At 42.3% G+C, this 24417-nt stretch overlaps 1 protein-coding gene across 4 annotated transcripts in view; it reads right to left on the bottom strand.

Moving 5' to 3' along the window:
• brip1 (BRCA1 interacting helicase 1) overlaps positions 1–24417 on the bottom strand; it is a 30552-nt gene that overhangs the window by 4482 nt on the left and 1653 nt on the right. For 3 of the 4 annotated variants that reach the window (XM_069534577.1, XM_069534576.1, XM_069534578.1), the window contains 14 exons: positions 24199–24310; positions 23356–23583; positions 22864–23009; positions 22305–22448; positions 17716–17982; positions 15659–15880; positions 15315–15514; positions 15088–15220; positions 14728–14882; positions 14445–14622; positions 14111–14251; positions 13239–13400; positions 4795–4963; positions 4511–4632 (listed from right to left, as the gene is read on the bottom strand). In XM_069534577.1, the coding sequence (XP_069390678.1) occupies positions 4511–4632; positions 4795–4963; positions 13239–13400; positions 14111–14251; positions 14445–14622; positions 14728–14882; positions 15088–15220; positions 15315–15514; positions 15659–15880; positions 17716–17982; positions 22305–22448; positions 22864–23009; positions 23356–23583; positions 24199–24310 (2379 nt within the window). The remainder of the gene's footprint in view (positions 1–4510; positions 4633–4794; positions 4964–13238; positions 13401–14110; positions 14252–14444; positions 14623–14727; positions 14883–15087; positions 15221–15314; positions 15515–15658; positions 15881–17715; positions 17983–22304; positions 22449–22863; positions 23010–23355; positions 23584–24198; positions 24311–24417) is intronic. The other variant, XM_069534579.1, reaches the window with a different exon arrangement.

Genomic DNA, 24417 nt, shown 5'->3' with positions numbered 1-24417 from the left:
TCCACTTCTAAACCCGAAGCTGGAACAGAAAGGCCAGTAGCCTGGAGTCGGTGGTGTCATCTAAATGTAATCACAGTCCATTTCAGCGTTTGAGCCATCGCATCTCTGCTCTCTACCATGTCACCATCCGATCTAACATGACAGGTTGCATATGTGAAAAAGCCAATTCTGGCTGCTAGCAAATCTCGCAAATGTGCAAGAAACCACAAGCTAGAAAGGATTAGTTAAAATGTCAAGAGATCACTCGGCTGCTTTGGCCCCGTCCTCTACAGCTACCTGTTCATCCCTAAAAACATATATTTGACCAGTAGGCATGATTCGCAGCTGAGCGCATCTGTTTGAGCTACATTTTACGCAGGCTGTGTGTGTGTGTGTGTGTGTGTGTGTGTGTGTGTGTGTGTGTGTGCATCAGTGTCAGTGTGCACGCCCCTGGCAGTCCAGGACATCTTGTGTCTGTCACCGAGATTGCTGAGCGCCTCATCTGCGACATGGGGCTAAGGTGACAGCTGAGTGGCTCGTCTCGAAGACAGTGTTCATGTATGTGTGTGTGTGCGTGCATACACACTTACAAGGGCATCGGACTATCACACTGCTTTCCAACATGCTCGTGGATTAGCTCACAAGAAGGCTTCACACTGAATCCTACTTACTTTTTAATAGTTGCCTTCTTAACTTAAAATATCAATGAATAATAAAGCCACGCTGCTAAGATTTTAGATTTATGTGACGGCTGAGCCTTTCTGCTTCACAAATTCTGAGTGGCAACGAACCGAGCTGTAGAACCCGTTTTCTTTATTTTTCTATCTGTTCTCTGATGGTCTGATTTGTTTGGGCTTCAACCTGTGCTCCCCAGTGCTCCTATAGTCTTTATAGTTTGTTCAGTATACACAGTATCATCCCTTTGCTTTCTAACAGCCTCCTTTCTCTGTGTTAAGGATTCAACAACATTAACACGGTCAATCTCCTGTTCTACCTCATCCCAGAGGTTCTACTGGATTCACATCTGGTGACTGCTCAGAGGCCAGTGAGAAAAACCCAGGGAGCAGTTTCAGAAATACTCAAAGCAGCTGCTGTAGTCAGTAGTCATATCACTAGACTTAGATGTTTTTTTTTTTAAAGCTGGCCTGTTGTGCTGACAAGGACGATACAAGCAGCCATCATTTACTATATATCATTCCTTCAATGGTTGATGATGAAGCCATATGTACAGTGTTTTAAATGTGCCTGGAGCATCAATCATCCCCTCAGCTTGATGATTTTCCGTGAACTCTTCAGCATTCCTCCAAAAATCGCCTTAACATGCTCACAGGCCTCAGAATTAAAAGTCTCCTGCGCTCGTCTTTAACAGAGGACAGCAGCATGAGGTTGGCTAATCCCTTCATTAAACCAAGAGAGATGCCTTATCAGTTGTAAGTGTCTTTTTATTGCTTGTTAAACTTATCGTTGACTCACTCGTGCACGGCAAGACTGCTCACTGTAAAACATGCCATTGGAAAAACTCAACATAAACGTATTACCACCTTCGGCACGGATTTCACTGCAGAGGACTTTTCAAGTTCAAACTTTGATCTTTGTCACAATAACACAACAGGCCAGTAAAGTTCCATGCTATGTGCTTGAGCTTTGGAATTTAAGAGTTATGTCTGTCTGGGAATGCAGGCAACGCAGGTATCTAGAGTGCAGGAAAAGTTTACATCAAGAGAAGCTGGGTCTCTTATCCCTGCACCGGGTGTTGTCATGGGATTCCTGGCACAAAATGAATGCAATAATGTGTCTGGTGCTCCGAGGAGGATGTGAACATGTTAGCAGGAGCGCATGGAAAAAATAAAATGTGGAAACGTGTCACACATGGGAGCACAGTGAACATGACACAAAAGACTCAGACCAGCCAAAAAAAATTGGAGCCTTGCGCATCTAGAAGTGGAGACGCTTCTGTCACGTGGACTCGGTCTGGGGATGAAGTCTGAGCGGAAAACTGTACTTCACGATTTTGCTGCAGACTCGAAATACCACCTGACTCCCGTTGATGAACGTGAGACACAAAAGTCAAGTAATGTGTTCATATCAAAGTCTAGACTCAGATGTTCGAAAAGAGACGGACAGTCGAAAATCTTGGGTTTCATGAGTTGGTGGCACTGAACCCAAGGTGCACGACATCATTAGAAATTGTGACCATTTTATATAAAACAATCACATCAAATAAAAGTGTGTAATTTGCTACCTCATGATCGTCTTGGAATGAAATTACTTTTTTTGAGATATGAGATTTTGCTCACAGGACACAGACAGCAAAAGTGGAAATGACAATTGTATGACTATACAGTGTGTGTGTGTGTGTGTGTGTGTGTGTGTGTGTGTGTGTGTGTGTGTGTTTGTGTGTGTGTCAGTGTGTGTGTGTGTGTGTGTGTGTGTGTGGATTGTCCATCTGACTGAGCGCTATAGCAGCGTCTGTGCATGTTTAGCATGCCACAATGGTGAGCTGCACGTCTTTGACAGTCATTAGTATCAGTGTCTCCAGTCTCTCAGTGGTGCAATGAGGTTATAGCTCAAAGATCTTTAAAGCCCCCCGGGGCTTCTCTGAGGTCAACTGTGCCTCTGCTACTGAAAGAGGAGATAAGAGGAGCAGAGGAAGACAACGAAAGGTGGAAAAGGAGGAAGAGGAAAATGTAAGGGACACAATGGTGTGGTAGAAAAGAGGGACATTTAAAAAGAGAGACTAGTATCTTAGTATCGACTAGTGTGGTCTGAATAGGTTGACCATATTATTTTAAAAAGAAATCTCAGAAATGATTTGATCCAATAGTTGAAAATACAGTGTACCCCTGAGAGTCAGATCAGACATATTCAAATCAAATGAGATAAAACAGTCAGCAAGTTACAGTATGAACCAGGCATGAATACAAGACCTGATGCTACCGGGACACACGGTGCGAAAAATCAGAACAAAGGGGAACAAAGGAAAAGAAATTCTGTATTTTTACAACTGAGTACCGATCACATAATAATTCATTACCGTCTCCAGTGAGGCTGTAGTGAGGTAGATTTACTTTAGGGTCTGCGTTTGAGGCCAATTTTCCCAAAAAGAAAACTAATGATTTTGAAACAGATTACGCCTGTTAGGTTGGTTTTGTTTATCATTATGTCATTGCTCACCCTGACATCACTTTCTACTTAAACCATTTAACAAATAACGACTTGTTCGTCCCCCTAAGCCTGGAGCTACATTCAAAAAGAAATGGCAGCTGTACCTTGAGCAAACATTTCTTAAACAAGAGGAAGTAGTGCATTTGTTCGGGCGCTACTTTCAGAGGTAGATTAATACACGTTTGGTTCTCATTTGCCGGTATGTTGAATCAACTAAAGATAAAGTTAATATCTAATAAAAGATACTCAGTGCTAAGGACATATTCACGATTAATTTTTGTACAATAGTAATAACTTGGCAAACATAACATACAAAACACTTTGCACATTTTATTTAATGTTTATGTTGGTTCTATATAGATTTTCAATAATTCTTCGAGTCTACACTCACAATTGTAAATTATTCAAATATTCACAACATAAAAAAGGGTTAAACCTCCCCCTGTTCAAAAAGAGCAGCCCTCACACAAAAAGCAAAGTAAAAAAATAAATAAATCTGATAAAAAAAAAAGCTGCAATGCCCTGAAAGCTGACAGAGGTGAAACTGACAGCTTTGGCTGCACTGACACTGACAGAACAGGTTAGTGAAAGCTTCATCGTGCTCTGACAGGAGGATGTGGAGAGGAAAGGGAGGAGGGAGGGGGCGGAGGGGGGGAGACTAAAACTTAAAGGTCAACTTTATCTGCTAAGGACGGAGCAGACACAGCAACATCGCTTTGGGATTTTTTTTCACGGATCACCAAAAAGGGATGCTCTTATTTGGTGCCGGTTTGTGCGTGCGTGCGTGCGTGCGTGCGTGCGTGCGTGCGTGCGTGCGTGCGTGCGTGCGTGCGTGCGTGCGTTTGTGTCAGTGAGTTGCATTATTTGTCTTGATGGCATCCAAAATATTGGAACTTGGTCAGAATCAATGAAATAACAGACGTCTTACAGACACAGTTCAGACCTGCAGCATCGGCAAAGTCATAAAGTTCTGTTTTCCGCTGTCAACAGTCTTTTCCTTCTTACGAGGATACAACGTGATTTCTTTGACAATATCTGTCGATGCATGTGTGCAGGTACTGTGACAGATTACATGTTCTATGACCCAGGTAAAGAGGGGTGGAGCTTAATTGTTCTGATAAAGTTAAAGAGTTTATTCTTCAGGTCTCTGTCCTCTGAGTAAAAAAAAAAACACCCGTCATATAACCTAAAACCGAGATAACTAATTTTTGGTACAAACATTTCCCCTCCATTGTGGTGGATAGTCTTCTCATATTCACCCAAGAAACAGAAAACCTACCTGGACTGTTCACACTCGGTGCTGTTTAAAGACTGGCTTGTGAACTTCTCGTCTTATTTGATATTTTGATGTGAACATTCTAATTACCTGGAGGTCTTTGATGTTTGGGAAGGGAATTCCGATGGTGACCACTGCCCTGGCGTTGTCGTCTGTGAAGTCCAGTCCTTCGCTCACTTTACCCCTACACACAGCAATCAGCAACGCACCATCTATAACGAGGAACCACAGTAAATGACACCCAGCAGAACTCTGACTGTGTTGGCTTTGGTGCAGGTGTATTTAGAGATTATCAAAATGAACTTTTACAAACATCATGGGACTAAACGAGCGGTTTCAGGATGATATTGCAAAACCAGAATCATGACGTTTACCAGTTTGACCTCCTCCGTCACAGAACTTAATGGCATCGTAGTAGGTCTGAAGCAGTTCGTCAAAATCCTCCTTGCCACCACCGCGGGGCTCAGTGATCACAGTTTTCTGTTGTTCCATCTTCTCCCAGAGACCAGTGTTGGTCCACCGGTCCCGCAGCTTGTCCAACATCTGATCAAACCACAAGAGGTATCATGTTGTAAATACAGATGTCTGCATAGCTTTTTTAACTTTTGCTGAAAAGGTAGAAAATCTGAATGAGAAACAACCTGCAACGTTTATATATATATAAGAAGAGCGTGTTCTCTACAACAGAAGGTTCTCATCGAGGCTTTATGTAAGGAACTGTCTCTGCATTCAAAATAATCTACAGCTATGCCTTTTAAGATTCTCCACCTGCAAACTGCTTTTGTGTGCAATATAGTAAATAACTGTTCCATGAGAACCTTCGATTGAAAAAGACTGAAAACAACTCACAGAAAATGACATTCAGATATCATTAAACAGCAGAGCAGAGTCATCAATAGTTTTTAATGTCTTCTAACACCGTGAGTTTATCACCAAGGACGAGAGTGTGTAAAATCACTGCAGTGAATGTGACTGTGCCATCACGAGCACAGAGCGCTCTGGAGATCACTTACAAATAAATGCAGGAAAACTATTCATTCCAAAATTCTGTTTCCAAATAATGTCCCAGATTGGGGGTTAGGATCCCACAGGTGCGTTACGTAATCGGTCCGATCGCTCTGAATATATAAATACTAATAAATTGGGGAAATGAAATCATCATCAAAAATCATTCTTCATGTCATCTTCTACGTCTTCACACACACACAACACTGAATGTACCTGCAGGCACTGTCACGCTTTCTGATACAGTTCAAGAATGAAAAATGCTCACAACCAAGAACAGGAAGCATTTAGCTGAGCATGTTTGCTGCTGTGTCCTCATACAGAATAGATCCCTCTTCTTTACTTACACTTAGAGAGCCGATGTGCTTAAACCCCCTCTGTAATAAAATCACTGTTGCTGTGCTATTGTTAGTACAAAAAGTCAGCAGCTCTCTGGGGAGGCACATTGATCTAAAAGCCCTCATTCTAACATGGCCCCACTCATGTTTGCGCTGTGCAGATTACATCCTCGAATAAGCACGGCCTCAGAATCAAAAAGCAGCTTCACTGGCTCGGAAATGTGTTAGAAGGGTCAAGTAGAAGTTCTTCTTGTAGTCAACAGAAAACTTCTCAACAGGCTAATAGTGTCAGGCTGTGAAGTCTGAGCCAGATGAGGCAACAAGATGGCAGGGCCTATTTATGATATCTTGTCCCGACAATAAAACTTCTTTTTACCAGCTCCTTCTACCTGTTCCTCAAAGTACAGCTCAAAGTCAGACAGGAATTTATTCTGGAGTTATGTGCAGTTCAGAGGAAAACTACAAAGTCAGAGGCAGAATGACACCGTAAGAGAGCATTGATGGTTTGATACATGTAGGGCTGGATCACGATATTATTTTTCACATCAGTCGATATCAGTATATATCGTGATATAAATCAAATAACCAGAAAATAACTTTTTTGCACATTTGTGTTTATGTACAATCTTCTTATGTACAAACTTTTTTTCTTACGCACAAAACAGATTTAACTTGCTCGTACAATCATCTTGTGCCACTTTACTTATAACATTTCATACCAACCACTACAGGTTTGCCTTATTACATTTCTTTATTCTCTTGTCTACCTCATTCTGACGTGCCTGCTGCTGTGACAACTGTCACTGGTGTGTGGATCAATAAAGTTTTATCTTGTCTTTAAAGTGTGGGTCTGCGTGTGTGTGATTTCCTGTCTGTGCATGTCATGTCTCGTGTTGTGTCGCAGGTTTAAACGTGTGTCTCATGAACTCTGGAGCGAATCACACAAAGGTAAAGTAAACATCAGTCCTGTACGTGTCCTAATAACTTGTGATCAGTGATGGTGTTTATTGTTAAAGTGTAAAGTAAGTAAAAAAAAGAAAATTAACAACATGTGCTCATGTTCCTCCTCCGCACTGTGCAGTGTAAGTCAATAATTATCGATATCGTATTATTGCCCAGCCCTAGTTTGATGCTAGTACATCAAAATGAAGCATGGGAAATGAGATTTAATCAGGTTGGTGCATCCTCAGGCAAGTGAGGCCAGGACGTCTGCATTAATAAAACACAGCACATTCACTAAATATGCAAGGACTCACCCTTTACGTGCGTCTTGAAATTCAGCAAACTGTTTGTCCTGCAATTGCTTTGCAGTGATGATGAGGAGGAGGAAATGAATTACTCATGTTATGTACTTAAGGCAGATCTACCATTGAACAAAAGAGCCATTATCTGCAAGGCTGCACACAGAAAGGAGCTGATTCCAAACAGAGGTGATTTGACAGCGCGAGAAGGATCGTGTTAATACTTGACTGCATGAAGTCTTATCATTAATAACAGAAACAGAGGAATCCAGTGCTTTACAGGTGTGGGTGCGGTCTGAAGCATAACTACTGAGGGCTCGTAAAAATGACTATCCAGTGCTCACGTCAGTGGAAAATACTTACGTGGTGTTTTTCTAGTATTGCAGTAGTAGTACACGGAGAATAAAAGCAAACACTGAATATAATATTTGTTAAAATGCAATAAATGGTGCTATGGCAAAGTGACAGCAAACGGTACTTTCAAGGATTCTGAAGGTGCACCAACTCTGACCATATTAAAAACCATCAACAAGGTCAGTGTCATGCGGAGGTGAGTAAAGCACAGTCTCGGAGTGAAAGCACTTAACTACGTCCTAAATTATGAATTTGTGTCAACATCAGCACTCATCTCATGTAGTTCACAGCAAAGCTTCGATTTGTAACTGCTGACATCGGTTTGGATGTATTATAAAATGGGTTGTTATTGTCCAAATGGAGTTATGTTAAAAGATTAACACTCGTACTTCACTCTCGTATTCATCAGTGCTTCCGGAGGTGAGGCATACTGAATGTCACGTCTGTGCTCTGAGACTGACTGCTCGACTGCTTGTGAACGTTTAGAGGATTTCCGCCGTGTTCCACAGAAGCACCGTGGCCTCGGATGCCCTGAGGAGAAAGCAGAGGACGCTGAACTTTCCACATCACACGATGGAACAGCGACTATGAGATGTTGTTCTGGTTTCTCAAGCAGCATCCTGCCATCTGTGTGGCCCTCTTATCTCCCGATGGACATTGTGACTTATAGAGTGTATTACAATCGGCAGACAAGTAAGATTTTATATTTGTATGTCGTACAGATTCACTTTTAATAAAGAGGTTCTGATGTCTAACGTGTGAATTCATGACTTTTAACTGTGGGTGGTGAAACACTCTTTGAGCAGGACGATGAAGCCCTATCCTGCTCCTGGTGCTGCGTCCTCAGTGTTTCTCCACAAGGCATTTGATAAATTATTCAAAAGATGTTAATTATATTGTTCAAGGGAGAAGTCAGGTCATATTCAAATAAAGAGAAATTTGAGAATAATATAGTGAGGAAGAAGTCATAACTTTAAAAGACTGAGGTCATTATTTTTAAAATCCAATTTCCCAAATTTTAGAGTGAACCAAGTCATGCTCAGTATTGCACCAAATTCTTTTAGTCGGTCGCATCACATCAACTTTAATCAAACCCCAAAAAAATGTTTTCAGCTGGGTTATAAAATCTGCTTCATCTCCAGGTTCAACAATACAACTCATATTTAGACAAAAAAAACTATATATATATATAAATATGCAGGCAGCAGTTATTTAGGCCAATCAACACCTCAAACAGGGATAGCAAATTGTTAGGAACTCCCTTAAATTACATTTCACAGCATTTTAGAAATGTGTATGTTTTGAAAAACAATTATACAAAAAGTAATTGCACATGTACAGGACAAAACTAAATGAGAAATCACACTTAATACACTTAACAGTGTATCGCTGAAGCATAAGATATAATTCAAACTCGTCGCCAAAAAGAGAAATCACAAATAAAAGTGACTTTATCTGTTGTGAACCATTTTAGGCCTTTGACAAGATATCTTACGGAGGTAAAGTTACGAGGCAGCCTAACTGGGAATGAGCAGCATTTAGCACATATGAGGGCACAACAGAGAGTGAATAATTTATTGTCCTTTCTAGGCATGGTAGGTGCAATGCTCAGCCTCTGCTGGCAACACAGTAAAGTGGGCCAGATTTTTCTGCCAATTGGGACGGGGCGGTGAAACAACCAGATAGAAGCAGTGAACTGTAGTCTTTCTCGCACTTTTGTACTTCCCCTCCCTCCCTTACCCCCCCCCCCCATCTACCCATCTTTCACCTCCTCGGCATCCAGCCCCTCTCTATCTCCTTCCCCGTGTCCCCGGTGTCAGTGAGCTGTGTGGCGACACATTGCGGCTCCTCTAGTGCCTGCTGAATTATGGAGGGGGTTTAGAGGCGACGGCATTAATGAAACATGCCGCTAGGAGCCACATTTCGCATTGGCGAGGGAAGACGTGTTGTTGCGGTATAAATTATTCAGTTCCAAAATATCACAGCAACCATCACGCCAAGGCTGGTGCCAAGAAGCCACCTGCCACCTCTGGCCTGCCACTCTGCCCTTGTCTTCTGCTCTACACATCCCAGCTGTGCTGGTGACGACAACAGAACACTGTAAAAACCCAGCCCGCTGCCCAGACATAAAGATGCTGATCTGACTGAGTTGACCTTCTTCTTAAGAGGGATTTAATTATTTTATTGAGTTGAAAATAAAGTGTGTGCTTTGAAACATCTTCATGTGCATTTTTGACTAGTTTTAACTTTATGAAATTATCACTTTTTTACTGAAATGATAAGAGAGAATAACAAAATAAAGCAGATTCAATAATTGTGTAAACTATATATCAACATTACAAATTCACTGGTTAAAGATTTTTTTTCTCTGTTTGGTAAAATCAAGTTTTGGATTTTAAATTATGACTGTTGCTCAGACAAGAGCATCTTGGCATCAAACTGATGAACAATTTCACTGATCAGATCTTAAAGGTCCAGTGTGTAAGATTTAGGTGAAAGGGAACTTTAATGTAGAATAATCCTCATGATGTTTTCACTAGTTCGTTTCATCTAAATTGTATGAACTGTAGTTTTCTTTAGTCCAGAAAAGACCCTTTATATTCAAATACTTTATATTTTCATAGAGGGGACCCTCTCTACGGAGGCCGCCATGTTTTTTACATTAGTCCAGACTGAACAAACTAAACACCTTTTGAGTTTTATGACAATTAAAGCTACCACAGGTTCTTTTTCATGTTTGGAAGGAGAGGGTGAGGTGAGGGGTGTTCAGCTGCAACATGAAATATCAACGCTAAATATCACTAAATTCTACACACTGGACCTTTAAGTTTATATTTTCTGTTTAATTTGAAACTCACTGACACGAACAAAATGTTGTGCTTGAAAGACAAAAACTGCTCCACTTCACATGTGTTCTCTGTGTCTGAAAACATGAGCATTCCAACAAGCTGCAGCTTAGTCAGACAGCAGTAACCCTCAAGTTTCCACTGTAAAAACACAAATAAAACATCACCTCTGCTCTAAATGATCAAAAAAAAAAACATTTAGGAGGTTAATGCCACACTGAGCAAATTGACCTATGAATCCGGTGCGCTCCCAGACACAGAGAACCGGTCTCACTCTCAGATAACTGTTCTTCTCGTGCTCATATTGCCCTGAGCTCCTGCGGACAGTGCGCGTTGGTGGGTGTTCACCCTGCAGTCTGCTCTGACTTTGATTTGACACGTGCTCAGCAGAGCCCAGGCGCCAGCAGCGGGTGCATCTTCACACAGACAGCGAGGCGACGTCACCTAATGGCCCTTATCTCAATCTCCTTTAAAAGTATCTTGTAGTGCCTGCCATCTTTGGCTGCCACTCCTGTAATAAACCATCAGTCCCCCTCTCCTGTGGAGCAGAGGTCTATTCCTCTGGCGGCTGGGACCAGACTGCAGGGCCCGCTGTGATTTTAATGGGCATTAACTGAAGGGATGTTGAGGTTAAAGTGCTACAAAACCACAGCACTGGTGCAGGAAAGTGTGTGTGTGCATGTGTGTGCGTGTGTGTGTGTGTGACTTACAGACTTTGTGTGTCCATGTATCTTAAATAGAAACAGAGTTTGTGTTTTCTTTGAAATGATTTGACAGAAGGGCACAGAGGTCATTGCTGAGACACGACAACCACAGCAACATAGTAAAACAGATTCATTTCTCAACAAACCCCAAAATACACATGTATTACACATACAACACACGTGTACTGCTAATTTCTATAACATGAAGATAATTAAGTTCAATGAAAACAGGGCCAGAGGATCCTGCTGTGTATTTATGTCCATGTGCGTGAGCTAAGGCTGCTTCCTCGGTTCGTCACAAAACCAGCTGTGTATGAGGAGCTGACAGCCATCATCTCCACACATTGAACGAGGATGACCAGACATGACCTATTCTCTCTATGTATCCTGCACACACACGCACACACACACAGATTACAGAGCAGACGGGACTCGGCGGCACCAGGAAGGCCTCCACGGGCTCCAATTAATACCCCAGCCCTTCATTTCCCCTCATCTCCTCATCTTCAGGAGTTGACTGCAGATTAAATATTCATGCATCAGCACTGAGAGAGATAGAAGACTCCTACACGGCTATCAATAATAAAAAAACATCCCACAGCCCATAGCTGCTCGGCTGACATCAGAGGCTGACAAAAAGGAAGGTAAAATGAGAAAAGAACAAGGCCCAGAGTGTTAGCTTTCCCTCACAGTTTGGATGGCAGGGTCATCAGCTGTTTGAGAAGGCAACTGGATAGCAAGCAACCGATGACTGCAGGGAAATCAAACCAGCGACGCGTTGAAATACAAGTCAAACAGACACAATGCAAATATGCCAAAGGCAAAAACTAAATAAGCCAAGGGCAAAACACAACTGTGAAGGTTCCGCTGTTTGATGGAAAACGACGTGTCCACTTAACGTGACACTGACTCGTCACAGAGAGACAGTGTGTAAGTGATGCCGGCTTCCATGATATGAGTGTAGAACATAAGCAAAATGCCATTTTATAACCATGAGCCTCAAAACGTCTTAGCCTTTGTCACAGAAGATAAGTTTTTCACTGCTGTAACTTTTGTGAAAAATTCAAATCGAGGATTTAAAATGATAAACTATAAAATGATGATATATTTAACATTACTGCTCATGACTCAAGGCAGCAAGCACAAGAGAACTCTTTACCCTGAAAGTGATGGTCTTAAACAAAATAGATTAAATGTTTATGCTTTTATGTGGTTTTCAGTCTAGAGATGATTAAGAATAAACAACATGTGCTTCACATTTACTTTTTCAGACATTCTCTACTTCTTCCTTCGTCACTAAAATCTGCTGAGAAGTTTAAAAACTTCAAAAAGGGGCGAAAAGATATTTTCTAGGTTAAACTGGACATTATCCATGCACACTGCCCCCCGAAGACTCATGTGTTTATTTCATAATGACTTTTTTAACTCACTTGTGTTTAATTAATTAATTGACTAAAACTGCTAACTGACCAAAGTCACGTGTAACGTGCAATGTGGACAAATATACAATAATAAAGGAAATCCACTTGCCCCTTTGTAAGCTAATGTGACAAGTGAGCTGTAGTGTACATTAATCATTCATGAACGAAAACGCATAACAAACAAAGGGGGACAAAGTGTCTACGAGTGCGCTCTCAGAAGCGTCCTCATTAACTGAAAGAGGATACAGTTCTGTGAGGATGACGGCATTTACCAAGAACCTGACAAGTGCCTCTATTGATGAGTGCTGATCTATTGTTACATGCAGTCTGCCTGAGCAGAGGGATCTGTCGGAATCCAGTGGAGCCTTTATAAACTTGTTTTTTGTGCCATTAGTCAACACAAACACTGAACGCACTGGATGTGACTCCAATTCGTGGTCTCTAGCTCCTCCCACTGGTAAAATGTGGTAAAAGGAAGTGTCCACCACCACTTCAATAAAATGGATGAATTATTTTTAATATCATGAATATAAGCCTGATAACATAAAGTCTGAGATGCATGTTTCAAGCTGATTTGTAGAGGACGACTAAATGTTTAGACTAAACGCAGATAACAAACAAATGAGAGTCCAACATCATCTTTTTCTACCAAGTGACCATCAAAAGCTGTCTTGATATTTCTTCACATGATCCAAATGTGTTGAACAATTATTTTGAAGGGCTGTTGTTTTAACTGCTGGGACCAAGATGTGAGTCCAAACTGAAACATAAACACCTCTACGGTTCTGTAGCTAATCACTGTGATTCTGAAAGTACCACAACATGTATGTGCATTAACATATAATTAATTATCTAACACGGCCAACGTGACCAGACTGACGTATTTCAGTGTGTGTGTGGTTTATTTACCTTGTAAGAAGGCAGGAAGCAGAGCACACCCTTGGCCATGACCTGGCACACATGGAGCAGCAGGGCCCCCACCTCGTCCTGGAACGAATATGTTTCAGTGTGTTGGAAGGTGGCACAGAGTTTTCTGCCTTGGGGTCCTGCACCAACAGTGCCCACCCAAACCTAAAGAGAGGACAGGAGAAATCTAAGGTTGATGTCACCAGTAAAACTCATACAGTAAATATATCTGGGCATGATCGAGACTCTGGTGATCTGGAATCAAACCCACCTGTTACCAAGTGTGACGTATCTTTAACATTAGTCAGCTCTGGTGATTCAAATGTGGGGATGATTGCAAAAACACCTTTATTTTCTTCTGTCAAATGAAAAGTGTCTGAACAGACAGTGAAGCCCCTGAACGACGGCCTTCCGATGAGGTAAATAGCTATCAGGCAGTCAGACTGTGACATCTGCTGGACAGAAGCAGAACTGTGACAGATGTGGAGCCAATGCAAGTTTCAGATTGTTTATGAAAATCTTTGTTGATCGGAGACTCTAAGTTAACTGTAGGTGAATGTGAGAGTTAAAGATTATTTGTCTGTTCCCTGCATCTTGTCAAACGTCAGCTGGGATTAGCTCCAGCCCCTGTTCATAGATGATAAACCCTCTGATTCAGAAACAAGACTTTTTGAAAGACCTGGACCAAAGGTCGACTAACAATGAGAGCTGAAGGAATCTAATGACTCCTGAGCCTCAGATCTTGAGTCATAATTAGGAGTCACAGTTTAGGAATCAAGCGCTCCAACAGTATGACACAACAGTGTTCTTGTAAACCTACTCAACAAATGTGTCTGAAGTGTTTTCACTGAGGCTCAATGACAAAGGCGACTAACCTGGGACTTGTTGATAACATGATTGGCTTCCAGCTGGATGGAGAATTTCACCCCAAGTTCAGAGGAGAAGGAGCTCATGGGTGACAGGGTTCCTGATGTCAGCACAATGCAGTGCACCGACCCACTCAAGTCAGAGAAAGCCTTGGAGGGACAGACACAGACGCAATCAACCTCAGAGGGGTGCGTGGTTGTAATTCATTCCATAATGAGAATCTTTAGCATAAAGGGTGGAAGTTGAAGAAGAAAATTGTAAAATAGTCATTGACATTCATATTTTACAATTAAAAGATCAGTGTGGCCTAACTGGCGAGGTCTGCCACATCAAACCTCTCACCACAGCTGGGTTGAGGCACCAGAAGCTGAGTGTCAACACTTCCTTCTTGACACGGACACTCTGGCGTTGTCTGTAGCGTGGTCGTACAAAAAAACCCTGGGCATCAGGAACATCGGCCGGAACCTGATTGGTCCAAGAGTAGCTCCTCTGCAGGGCTACCCGGTAGTCTTCAGCAAACCTACAGAAACAAAGAGAACAACAAGGCAACCCGTCAGTCGTATTAGCGTCTGAGCTGGCAGGATTCAGGATTTCTGGAGGTTGACGTCTTTGGTCTGTCTCTGACCTGCAGTTGTCCCTAAACATGAAATCCAGGACCATGAAGAGGTTTTTGAGGACAGTGGAGGAAGCTGAGCTGATGATTGGGATTGGCACCGTGTCCTCTTTACCATTCACCAAACCAATAATCTCCTCCTTCTCCAGCACGGCTGCCAGGTTTGTCTGTCACATGGAAAGACGGTGGACACATGAAAACAAAACCAGGGTTTTTCCAGGCGATGATAAAGATTCTGTAGATCTGTGATCTTGGATCTTTGTTCTGAACTGAGTCCAGTATAAGATCAACCAACGGAACCGAACTACTTAATGGTGAATAACAGACTCATGATTGTGTGTAAGAGTGTAGTCTACAAGATATTTGGGGTACCTTCAGAAGAGCAAAGGTCCCTGCAGTGATACCCAGCGTGTCAAAGATGTCCAGTACATTCTTCCCACTCCAGACTTTACTTGCAGTCTCATATCCTCTTTCACTCATCAGGCTTTGGCTCTCCTGGATCCAGCTACAAAAAAAAACACCTGAGTCAATTTCTCCTCAAATTATGAAAGATTAATATATAAACAACTGAGCTACTGAATATGATGATGGACACTGACTTGGATAGAGTGAAGCAGAAGTCTCTGAGGGGTTCGTGTTTGGAGGATCTGATTTTGTTTTTGACCATGCTGTCCAGCTCATCCCTGGACGTCAGCAGACTGTTGAGGTCTAACGTGAAGCTGGCACTCTCCCTTGCACAGTCTTCAATGTTGTGGGCTTCATCGAGCACCAAGATCTGGCCTGCCAGGTCGATCTCCATCTGGTGCAGGAGGACAGTGAAAGGAGCGAGAAAGTAGAGAGGAGGAGGAGGAGGAGGAGCGGTTAATACCTACATGAGATATTTTCTGTGATCTGTTCCTCTCACTCCTTGTGTTCTGATTGTTGTTCACTAAAATCTACTCACACTCTCTCTGATCATTGGGTCCAGCAGGTAGTTATATGGGCAGAAGATGATGGAGGCACCCTGCCTGAGTTCACGGGCAGCATAGTAAGAGCATGAGCGGAGCCGTTTGCCCAGTGCCACCAGGTCCTCGATGTCCCAGGCTTCATGCAGCCCGTGGACATGTTGCAGAGTGTACTGGTCCCGCATCCTCTGGACACCATGGTAATAGCTGCACGACTTACCCTGTAATAAACACATGTATAGAGACAAGATAACATTAGCCCAGGGTCTAATGATAAACCAATCATTTGAATAACTCATTTTATTTGTACACCACAATTGGAACCAGTGTCACAATGTGCTTCACAGATTCCTACATCAGGCTTAAACATAACCAAATGTGAAAAAGCAAAGGAGTACGTTCTGAAAACACTGGTTTCCCCATTGAGCAGAGATGACACAGAGAACTTTAAAGACTGCATGAGGTCATGTGTTTCATCTATTGTAGTGGTTTACATGTCCTGACACTCATACAGGGAGGGAAGATGTGTAAAGAAGCAGCATCTCATGTACTAAGCCCCAATTACTCTGTCAGCAGAGGAACCTGCTTTAGATGTCCCACCCTGTTCTTTATGGACCCAACAGCTTGAGGTGACACTGTCACACAAATACTGTACACCAGTGGATTTAATAACTTCCTCACATAGTGATAATCTCTGAACGGGATGATCCACTCCTCACAATGATGCATGACACTGAACACATTGTCGGGAGAGTTAGGAGAATTGATGGCCAGCGCAGCCACATTACAATTTACAGCACAGTTAAAATGGACAGCAGGTGTTTTGACTGAGGACGCCATTATACTATCAATCTGTGCTTTTGTGCATGAAATCGCTTTGTGTCTGTACAGCATGGTAACCTCACACTGACTCGACCAGACCCTGAGGTGATGGAGACAAAGGGCGTCAAAGACATCCACTCCAGAGAGGAGTTATAACTCAACCAGCTACTTCATATGACAAAGTTAGACAATTGCCATGGAGGCAAACACCTCCAATGACAGCTTAATTATCCTCATTACAGTAGGCGCCTCAACCTCAGGACAGTGTCAGGGGTTACAAGTGTCTCATGTTGCCGGCTCAATGGTTCCTGACATTTCAGTGTGTTAAAAAGACCCTGCCTGACCAGTTGTGGATATTGTAGAAGCATAATTGTTGCTCTGAGGCTGCATCATTGAAGGAGGATTTATCTGGTGGTGCTGTAGTCACCTTCGGATCTGTGTTACTGTCTAAAAAAGGTCAAAGGATGTGTCATGAGGTGCTGGTTTTCACAGCTGGAGAGGGTTCAACCTTGGTTCACAAAGAGTTCACTTCAGATGTGGGGTGGAACTGACCTGAGCTATGAACTATATCATTCACGGGTCATTCACAGGAAGAAAGTCTCACGTCAACTGTGGAGTGTGAGCTGGAGTTTTGTGGCAGATGGATAACATTAAAAAAATAATTCCCTAAAATTGGTTCTTACAAGAAATTTGCCCAAGCAATGTAGACAACAGGACATTTTACAGTCAGAGTAGAACGACCACACTGCGGTTGTATACTTTTACTTTATTCCAGATTTATATAACTTTCAATGTCACCTTTACCCTTGACAACTGAAACATAATCACTTTATCTCTGACTCCAAGTGACGACTGATCAAAAGTTAAGGGAATGTCCTCAAGCAGTCTGGAGATATAACATTTAAGTGACGACTGAAATCGAATCAATTTATCAGTGAAACCAAAGTGATTTGTGCCGGATGTCATGAAATTCCCCACGGGCAGTCCTGTGTGTCACATTCACAGTTACATGAGGTCACTACAACCTTGACCTTTGACCTCCAGGCACTAAAATTTAATCTTAAGTTTATCTTTGAGTACAAGTGAAAGTTTCCACCAAAATTGAAGACATGTGCACCTTGACTCTGTCATCAACAACTGCATTCTACATGTGAACACTAAAGGAATGGCTAGCTTTACCTATTTAGTACTTGCAAGAACGTGTGTGTGTGTTTGTGTGTGTGTGTGCGCTCACATCCTTGGCCTCCAGCAGCTCCGTGCAGCGTTCATTGCGGTTGGAATGAGGAGCCACCTCCGGGTGAATGCAGGTGTGAACTCTGCTGGATAAGATGCTCATTGGCACATTGGAGTAAACTGTGCGTTTCAGCTCGTGGGCGATCTGAGTTATCTGTTTGTGCGTCCGAGTGCCAAAGAAGATCTTCGGAATCTTCTTTTTGCCATCTTTGTCCTTCCCACTCTCTTTGGCTGAAGCACACGGGCACTGGGAGCAGGGTTCTGGGGCCTGGATGGAGAAAAATGGACACATGCTGTAGTTCATGTCAAGACCTCAACATTTCAGTTGAGTCCCAGATCTTTGTGAATGGCCCTAATACCAGCAACTTGCATTTATGATAATCTAATCTATAAACTAATCTATAACCTAATCTATAGCATGCGGACTGCAGGAGCCAGAACTAACCACCGACCTGCCGATTAGTAAACGATCAACACTACCTCTAAGATACTGTCGGCGTCTGTTCTTGCACAATGTCTCTCAGCTCGTAATATTGTGCTTTTGTGCTCAAACTAAATACAAACAGAAAATACAGAATAATAGTTAAGTTAAATAATTTCAACATAACACTCCAGGTAGAAAAACCTCCGTGCAGTTGTACACCTCAATGTTACGACATTGAATAATGGCCAGAAAAGTGTCATTGCAGTTTTAAGCTGCGTCAGTAAAATCACTTGTGTCACTATTTTGTATCTGTGGTCACGTATCAGATACTGCGACAGCCACCGACCACTATCACTGCATCGTTTAATTAATGCCAAGTCTGGTTAACAGTGACATTTACTTATTCAGAAAGCCACTGTTTCAATCAATCGATCATTTGTACCAGCGATGAGTATCAAACTGTGGAATAAATAAATTCAATCACTGCGTCTCATTTACACACAAATCACGCGTGTGACGTATGTAGTCATATACAGCTTTACAAAGCAGTGTGATAGAGAGCGCTACCAGCTCATCATCATTATCCACTGTCTCCATAGCCGTTTGACAGACTGTGTTGTTTCCCCTTTTGAAATGCACATGGAGAAGCATAAAGAATTCCTATCAATACATAAGGTGTCCTGTCTCTCTCTCTACAGCAGGTGACCTTTTCGGGCTCTGAAAGATGAGAGGCTACCATTGTGGCGGCTGGGAAAATGTAGCTTCTACATAATTAGCTGTTCAGTGACGTGGTGGATTCCTTTTCTCAAAGGTGAAGAGTGGACAGCACCATTTATGAAACTGATCCTGCTTATGTGTTGTGCTCTTTTAAGTGCCTCACATACATCATCATAACAGGCTTCTCAAATCCAGAGCTTCATTTAGAATACAGGATGTCGAATATCCCGTGTACGTTTTAAAGTACAAGACAAAAGGTTCTGAAGTGTAAAATATGTCATTATCAATTTTATTAGTAGTAATAGCAGCAGTGTTAGCGGTACTAGCAGTAATTTATATACATTATATATAAATATGCTTAATTGACATAAAAAATAAAACACACACATACATATAGATAAAAAAATATGAAAAAGAAATCAGTAATGAAAGCAGATTTTAAGTTTGCAGCTTTTACACTGGTTTCACTAGTTATTTTCTAAAGAGGTAATTTAAAGGTAATTTGGTGTAAATAAGAGAAATCTGTGCTTTTTTTGCATAGAAACTGGTAAACTACCATTAATTCAGTTTTTAAAAAGTTATATTCTCATCAGAATGAGTTTGTTTCCAGTGAAATGGCTGAATTAAGTTCAGACAGCTGCTTTCATTTTTTCTTAATGATGAAATTTATTCACATTTAGAGAAATCTAAATCTCTAAGTTTTCAGTAAAATGACCTGAGTGGTTCCACATAAGAATGGTTGGTATGTGTTTTCATGCATCACAACTTACGATGGGGGATCACAGGGTACCGCTCCTGATGACAGATGAGTAGCTCCAGTTACCCACGAGCCCAGATTTTCCACGTTTGTTTCCCCATCAAATATTACAATGTGCGGTGGAGTACAGGGCCGAGAGAAGCCTTAGAGAGCCATCTCTCAGAGTTAAGAGGGATAACGAGCCCTGAGCTCATGTGAAAAATAAACAGAGGTGCTGTAGGGCCCCAACACCAGTTCAAGTTACCTTTCTCCTCTGGAACAGTTACGCTTCACAGCCTGGGCCCTGGGCCCGATCACCTTACCTGCTGCTGCCACATTAAATAGAGCCATCCAAATATCCTGCTCCAAGATGGCCAATAATTACTTATTCATTGGCAGGAGGGGGAAGAAGGGGTGGGTAGGGGCAGAGTAGAAGAGCTTGCTGATGAATAGAGGCCCTTGTCAAAAGCTGCAGCAGGAAACAGCTGACACAAGAGTATCCTCTTACATACCTGCCTCCTGAGATGCCAGGACAACAAGGTTTCAAGCTTGGCCCCTCAGCCCAGAGCAGACACCCCCTAGAAAGGAATGCAGATAACTGGCAAAAGGGGCAAACAGGACACCAGCTTTGCTCAGAACAAGAATATAATCCTTCTTTCAGCACAGAACAATTTCACTGGTGTTGCTCTTTGGATGCCACCAGCAGTGATAATGCCCCTCCTTTATCTATCAAACACATTCTGCGAGTGAAGTGTTTTTCTATTATCACAGTATTTACAGGTACTCTGTGCACTAAAGGTAAAGTTTCTTCAGGCTTACTATATCATGTTATTCTTTAGGTACACACCTTTGCTGGGTAACGGTATTCTAAGTTTGGTCAAGCTTGTAAAAGTCAAGTTCCTTCAGGTATGACAGATTTCTCGGTATACGCTGCCAGGTGCAAGTGTATGCAATGGCCATAGCTTTCTTGAATTGACAGAACAGAGGTCAGTGGTGTTACTGAACACCTCGGAATATTCACAGGTAGGCTTCTGTTGCTATTCTCCCTGCCAACACCTGATAGACGGAAATCTCACACTCCGGGGGGGCCAGTCAGAGGGCACTGAGGGGCCGCAGGCAGCGGATCACTTAGGTATCACTGGCGCCTCTTGCTGGACGCCAATTTGCTCCTCATTCCACAGCTTTCAAGGGCTTGGAATTCATTCCAATAAGGGTGTGCTTCAATAGCCAATACCTCAGAAGACATGACACCGAACACCCCTTTCTACCGATATGACCGCACGGTGCAGGGAGGGACCACAGCAAATATCTGCCCTCCAAAGCACCTGTTTATCCCTCGGGCACAGTAACCAGCGGGTGAACCCCATTCAATATTTATCCCCGTGGCTTTCACAGATCAGCGGCCCAGGCGAGGCAAAACCTCTTAATTAAAACTGGAGCTTGCTTCAAAGGGCTCCATTCAGGCCGTCAGTCAGCACTCACAGGACAAAAGAGCCCGGGTTATGTAGCTGCAGGGAAACCAGAGACAGACGCGCTTTTTCGACTTCACTTTCCCTCCTCCTCTTTTTCCACCTCCTGTCATCCATAGATCTAAATCCAAGCAACACACCTGTGGCAGGTTTAAACGCAGTTGTGAAAGTTCAACCATTCCTGTGGGCTTTGCCACAGTGGTCTACGGTTCAACGTGTAATGGTTATGGGTAACCTGTTGGTCTTTGGAACCTGCAGAGAACTCAGGAACCTTGATCGTTCACCAGAGAGAGCATCTTAATACCTTAAAGGAACTTGATGCACCTGATCTGGTGGCTTCTTACTGCAGCAACAGGTGGAAATGAGATGCTACACTTTCAACTTGCAGCTAAAAATGATTCTTCTATTAATTTTCCTCAGAGCTTTCAAGATTTGAGTCTGATCCTTCAAGTTAATCATCTCCACCTATTACAACACTACATTCTAGATTATAGAGATGAACAACTTATTGTTCATTTCACTAATGGATCAACAGTAAACATATCAGCACCTATTTTGTTGATAATGAATAATTTGCGAATATGAAAGAAATAAACCAATTAAACCATCACGACAGGTGAAGTCAAATCAAATTGTAAAAGCTCGGTGGATAAACACAGACTGGTTTACATGTTTATAAATGTGATGAAGCAAAGTTTATATTAACAATGTATTTGTCATCTTGGTTTTCTGTTCAAACAAAAATCTGTTTGTAGAAACAGCCTTGATTAGTTTCGTGGAGCATAGCGCCACCCAGTGGTGATAGTGAAAGATGATTCTGAGCATATTACTGACACGGTGACAGTGATCGGACGCAGCGGACACAACGGGCATTTTAACATCTTATAGCAGCAGAAACACAAATAAGATCAATAATAACGGCTTTGTTCAATTTAAATGTCACTCACAAGTTCCATGTTCCATGTTCGTGCCTTGATACTGTGAATCTTACTGAGCCTCACTTATGAACACAATTATTAACACTTGCTTTTTAAGGTTTATTCAGTAATTTGATTTGTCAGTAATATTTCATACTGAAGATGGTGTTTATTTATATGTTCTATTCATACTTAAGTATTTCTAAACTAAATGAGGGTGCTCCACAGTGACCGGCTGATATTTAAAAATCATATACATGGACATTACTGCCCCCATGTGGCAGTGAACCTATGACCAGTGTGCATTTCTGTCTGGAGTGTACTCACAGTGCATGATGAGGGTAAACCGGTCAGGGGGCTGCTTGGCTCTGTGGCCCAACTCGGACCAGGAGGTTGGTTTTCTTGCTCCGGCTCATCATCGATGAATATCACTCCCTGCTCCAGACGCTTCCTCTTCCGGCTCTGAGGACACTCAACATTAATGAACCACACGTTACTCAGCGTGTTCGTTACAACCAGAACAAACCTCTTGTTTAAATGTACTTGTTCACTTAAATTCACTTCGATGCCACAGTGAAGTCGTCCTTCACTCTCGTAGATATAAAATATCATCATTTCATTATTGTATCTGTGATTTGTGAAGTCACAATGACCTTGATCTTTTAAATATAATAAGTTCATACTCAAGTCCAAATGAATATTTGTGACGAGGAAAAATAGATCTCAGGCCAGACAGACAGTTCAGACATATGTTTGATGTGCACAGATATTACTTTTCTTTATTTGACACCACAAGAGAGAGCGTTCATACGTTTAACCTCAACATATATCATAAGGACAATTCTGTAAAAGTGTACAACAGTATGTACGAAGCATCTATGATTACCTGGAGCTCAGCAGCCCGCATGCGTTTCCTGTCCGGCTGGAAGTCGTCGTCTTTGTTGCCTTCGGTGCTCAGGGAAGACTTGACCTTCTCAGACAGGCGAGAGGCTATGGATTGTTTCTTGGGATGTGACTCCTCTTGTAACAGCGCTGTAACAAAATACAAATGTTTGAAATACATACAGTAACAGAAACTAGCATTAAGTGTGCAAATCTCTGTGTTTCTGATTTAACGGTTAAACTGAGCACCAACAGACGTACAATGCTTTAGTTCCAGAACTGACGATAACTACTTTAGCTGAATGACAAAGAGAAACGAAGTTCAAATACTGGATGTCCAGCAGATGAACCTCTCACTGTCTGTTAAGAATATTTGTCCCCGGGGTTTTCTTTTTACAATTACTGTTCCACTTCGTGGAAATCCAAAATGAAACAGGTTCAGGAAAATGTATCTGGGATGAACATGTTCGAATGGTACAACAAACTTAAGACTTACAACGTTCAGGTGTCGGAGACAGCTGCTGTTTGATGCTTTGGTCTTTATGTGGTGACACAGTGAGGTCCACAACAGCAGGTTTGACTTCTCCTGCAGCCGCCACCCGTCCAGCTTTGCTGTGGCACGCACACTGACAGTGGGTCTTGACGTCTGGCTTCTTAAAGGCTTCAGGGTTTTTATCTGACTGCTTCTTCACTTCCGCTGGGCTTCCACCTTCGTGCAGTTTAGCTGTCAACACACAATGGAAGAGAGTTATGAAGGTATGAATGTGAATTGATAAGATATTATTGATACTGTAATGGAAAACTTGCATAAGAACTTTGCTTGAACTCTTTCCTATGTCTGATCAATGCTCGTGTGCTGTGTTCCACAATAACTCATATAGAAACACAATTGTGTTTTCATAAGAGGAACTGTCCGGCGTACGTGCAGACGGACGATTCGAAACTAGACAGACACCTTTTACTTTTTTACCCTTAACTATCAAATGCCATGACTGTTGCTATGCACTTGGCAGATGTAACCTCAGAGTTTATGCCCTTTCTTGATGATAATGATCCTCTTGTTGATCCTGATCTGTGCAGCTAGCAAACTTCTTCTTTCTTGCAGAAGTAAGAGCGGACAGCTTCCTGTGTTAACCAGACAGCAGTTGGCTTCAGTTTTCATGCTATTACTCAGAAACAGTTGTCTCTTATGTTTCCTGTTTACCTGACTGTATCAAAACCTTCTTCTTTCCCTATTCGGGGTTGTTCAGCTTTGAGTTAAATGGGTGAGGCATAGCCCAGTGGAACGCTGCTCCACTGTTTAACAGCTATAAAGTTAATTATCTTCTCTTAGTCTTACCAAACTGAGCCTGCTGCCAGCCCAGAGCAGAGCAGAGCAAGGCTAAGCTTTTTCCACTTCCTGTGGGACTCTCCAGCAAACAGTGATGCCCATAGTTCAGCCCTCGGACGATCTGCAAACAAGATAAACACATTTAGTTGAAAGGGAGAGGTGTTATTTCATTGTGTCATCATTTAGCTTTATGTCCCTCCAGAGTCCGGTGACAAATACAACGATAAA

This window comes from Paralichthys olivaceus, chromosome 11, assembly GCF_024713975.1.
Source record: "Paralichthys olivaceus isolate ysfri-2021 chromosome 11, ASM2471397v2, whole genome shotgun sequence".
Classification (NCBI taxonomy): domain Eukaryota; kingdom Metazoa; phylum Chordata; class Actinopteri; order Pleuronectiformes; family Paralichthyidae; genus Paralichthys; species Paralichthys olivaceus.
Note: the sequence above shows the minus strand (reverse complement) of the source record. Positions and strands in the feature narration are given on the sequence as shown.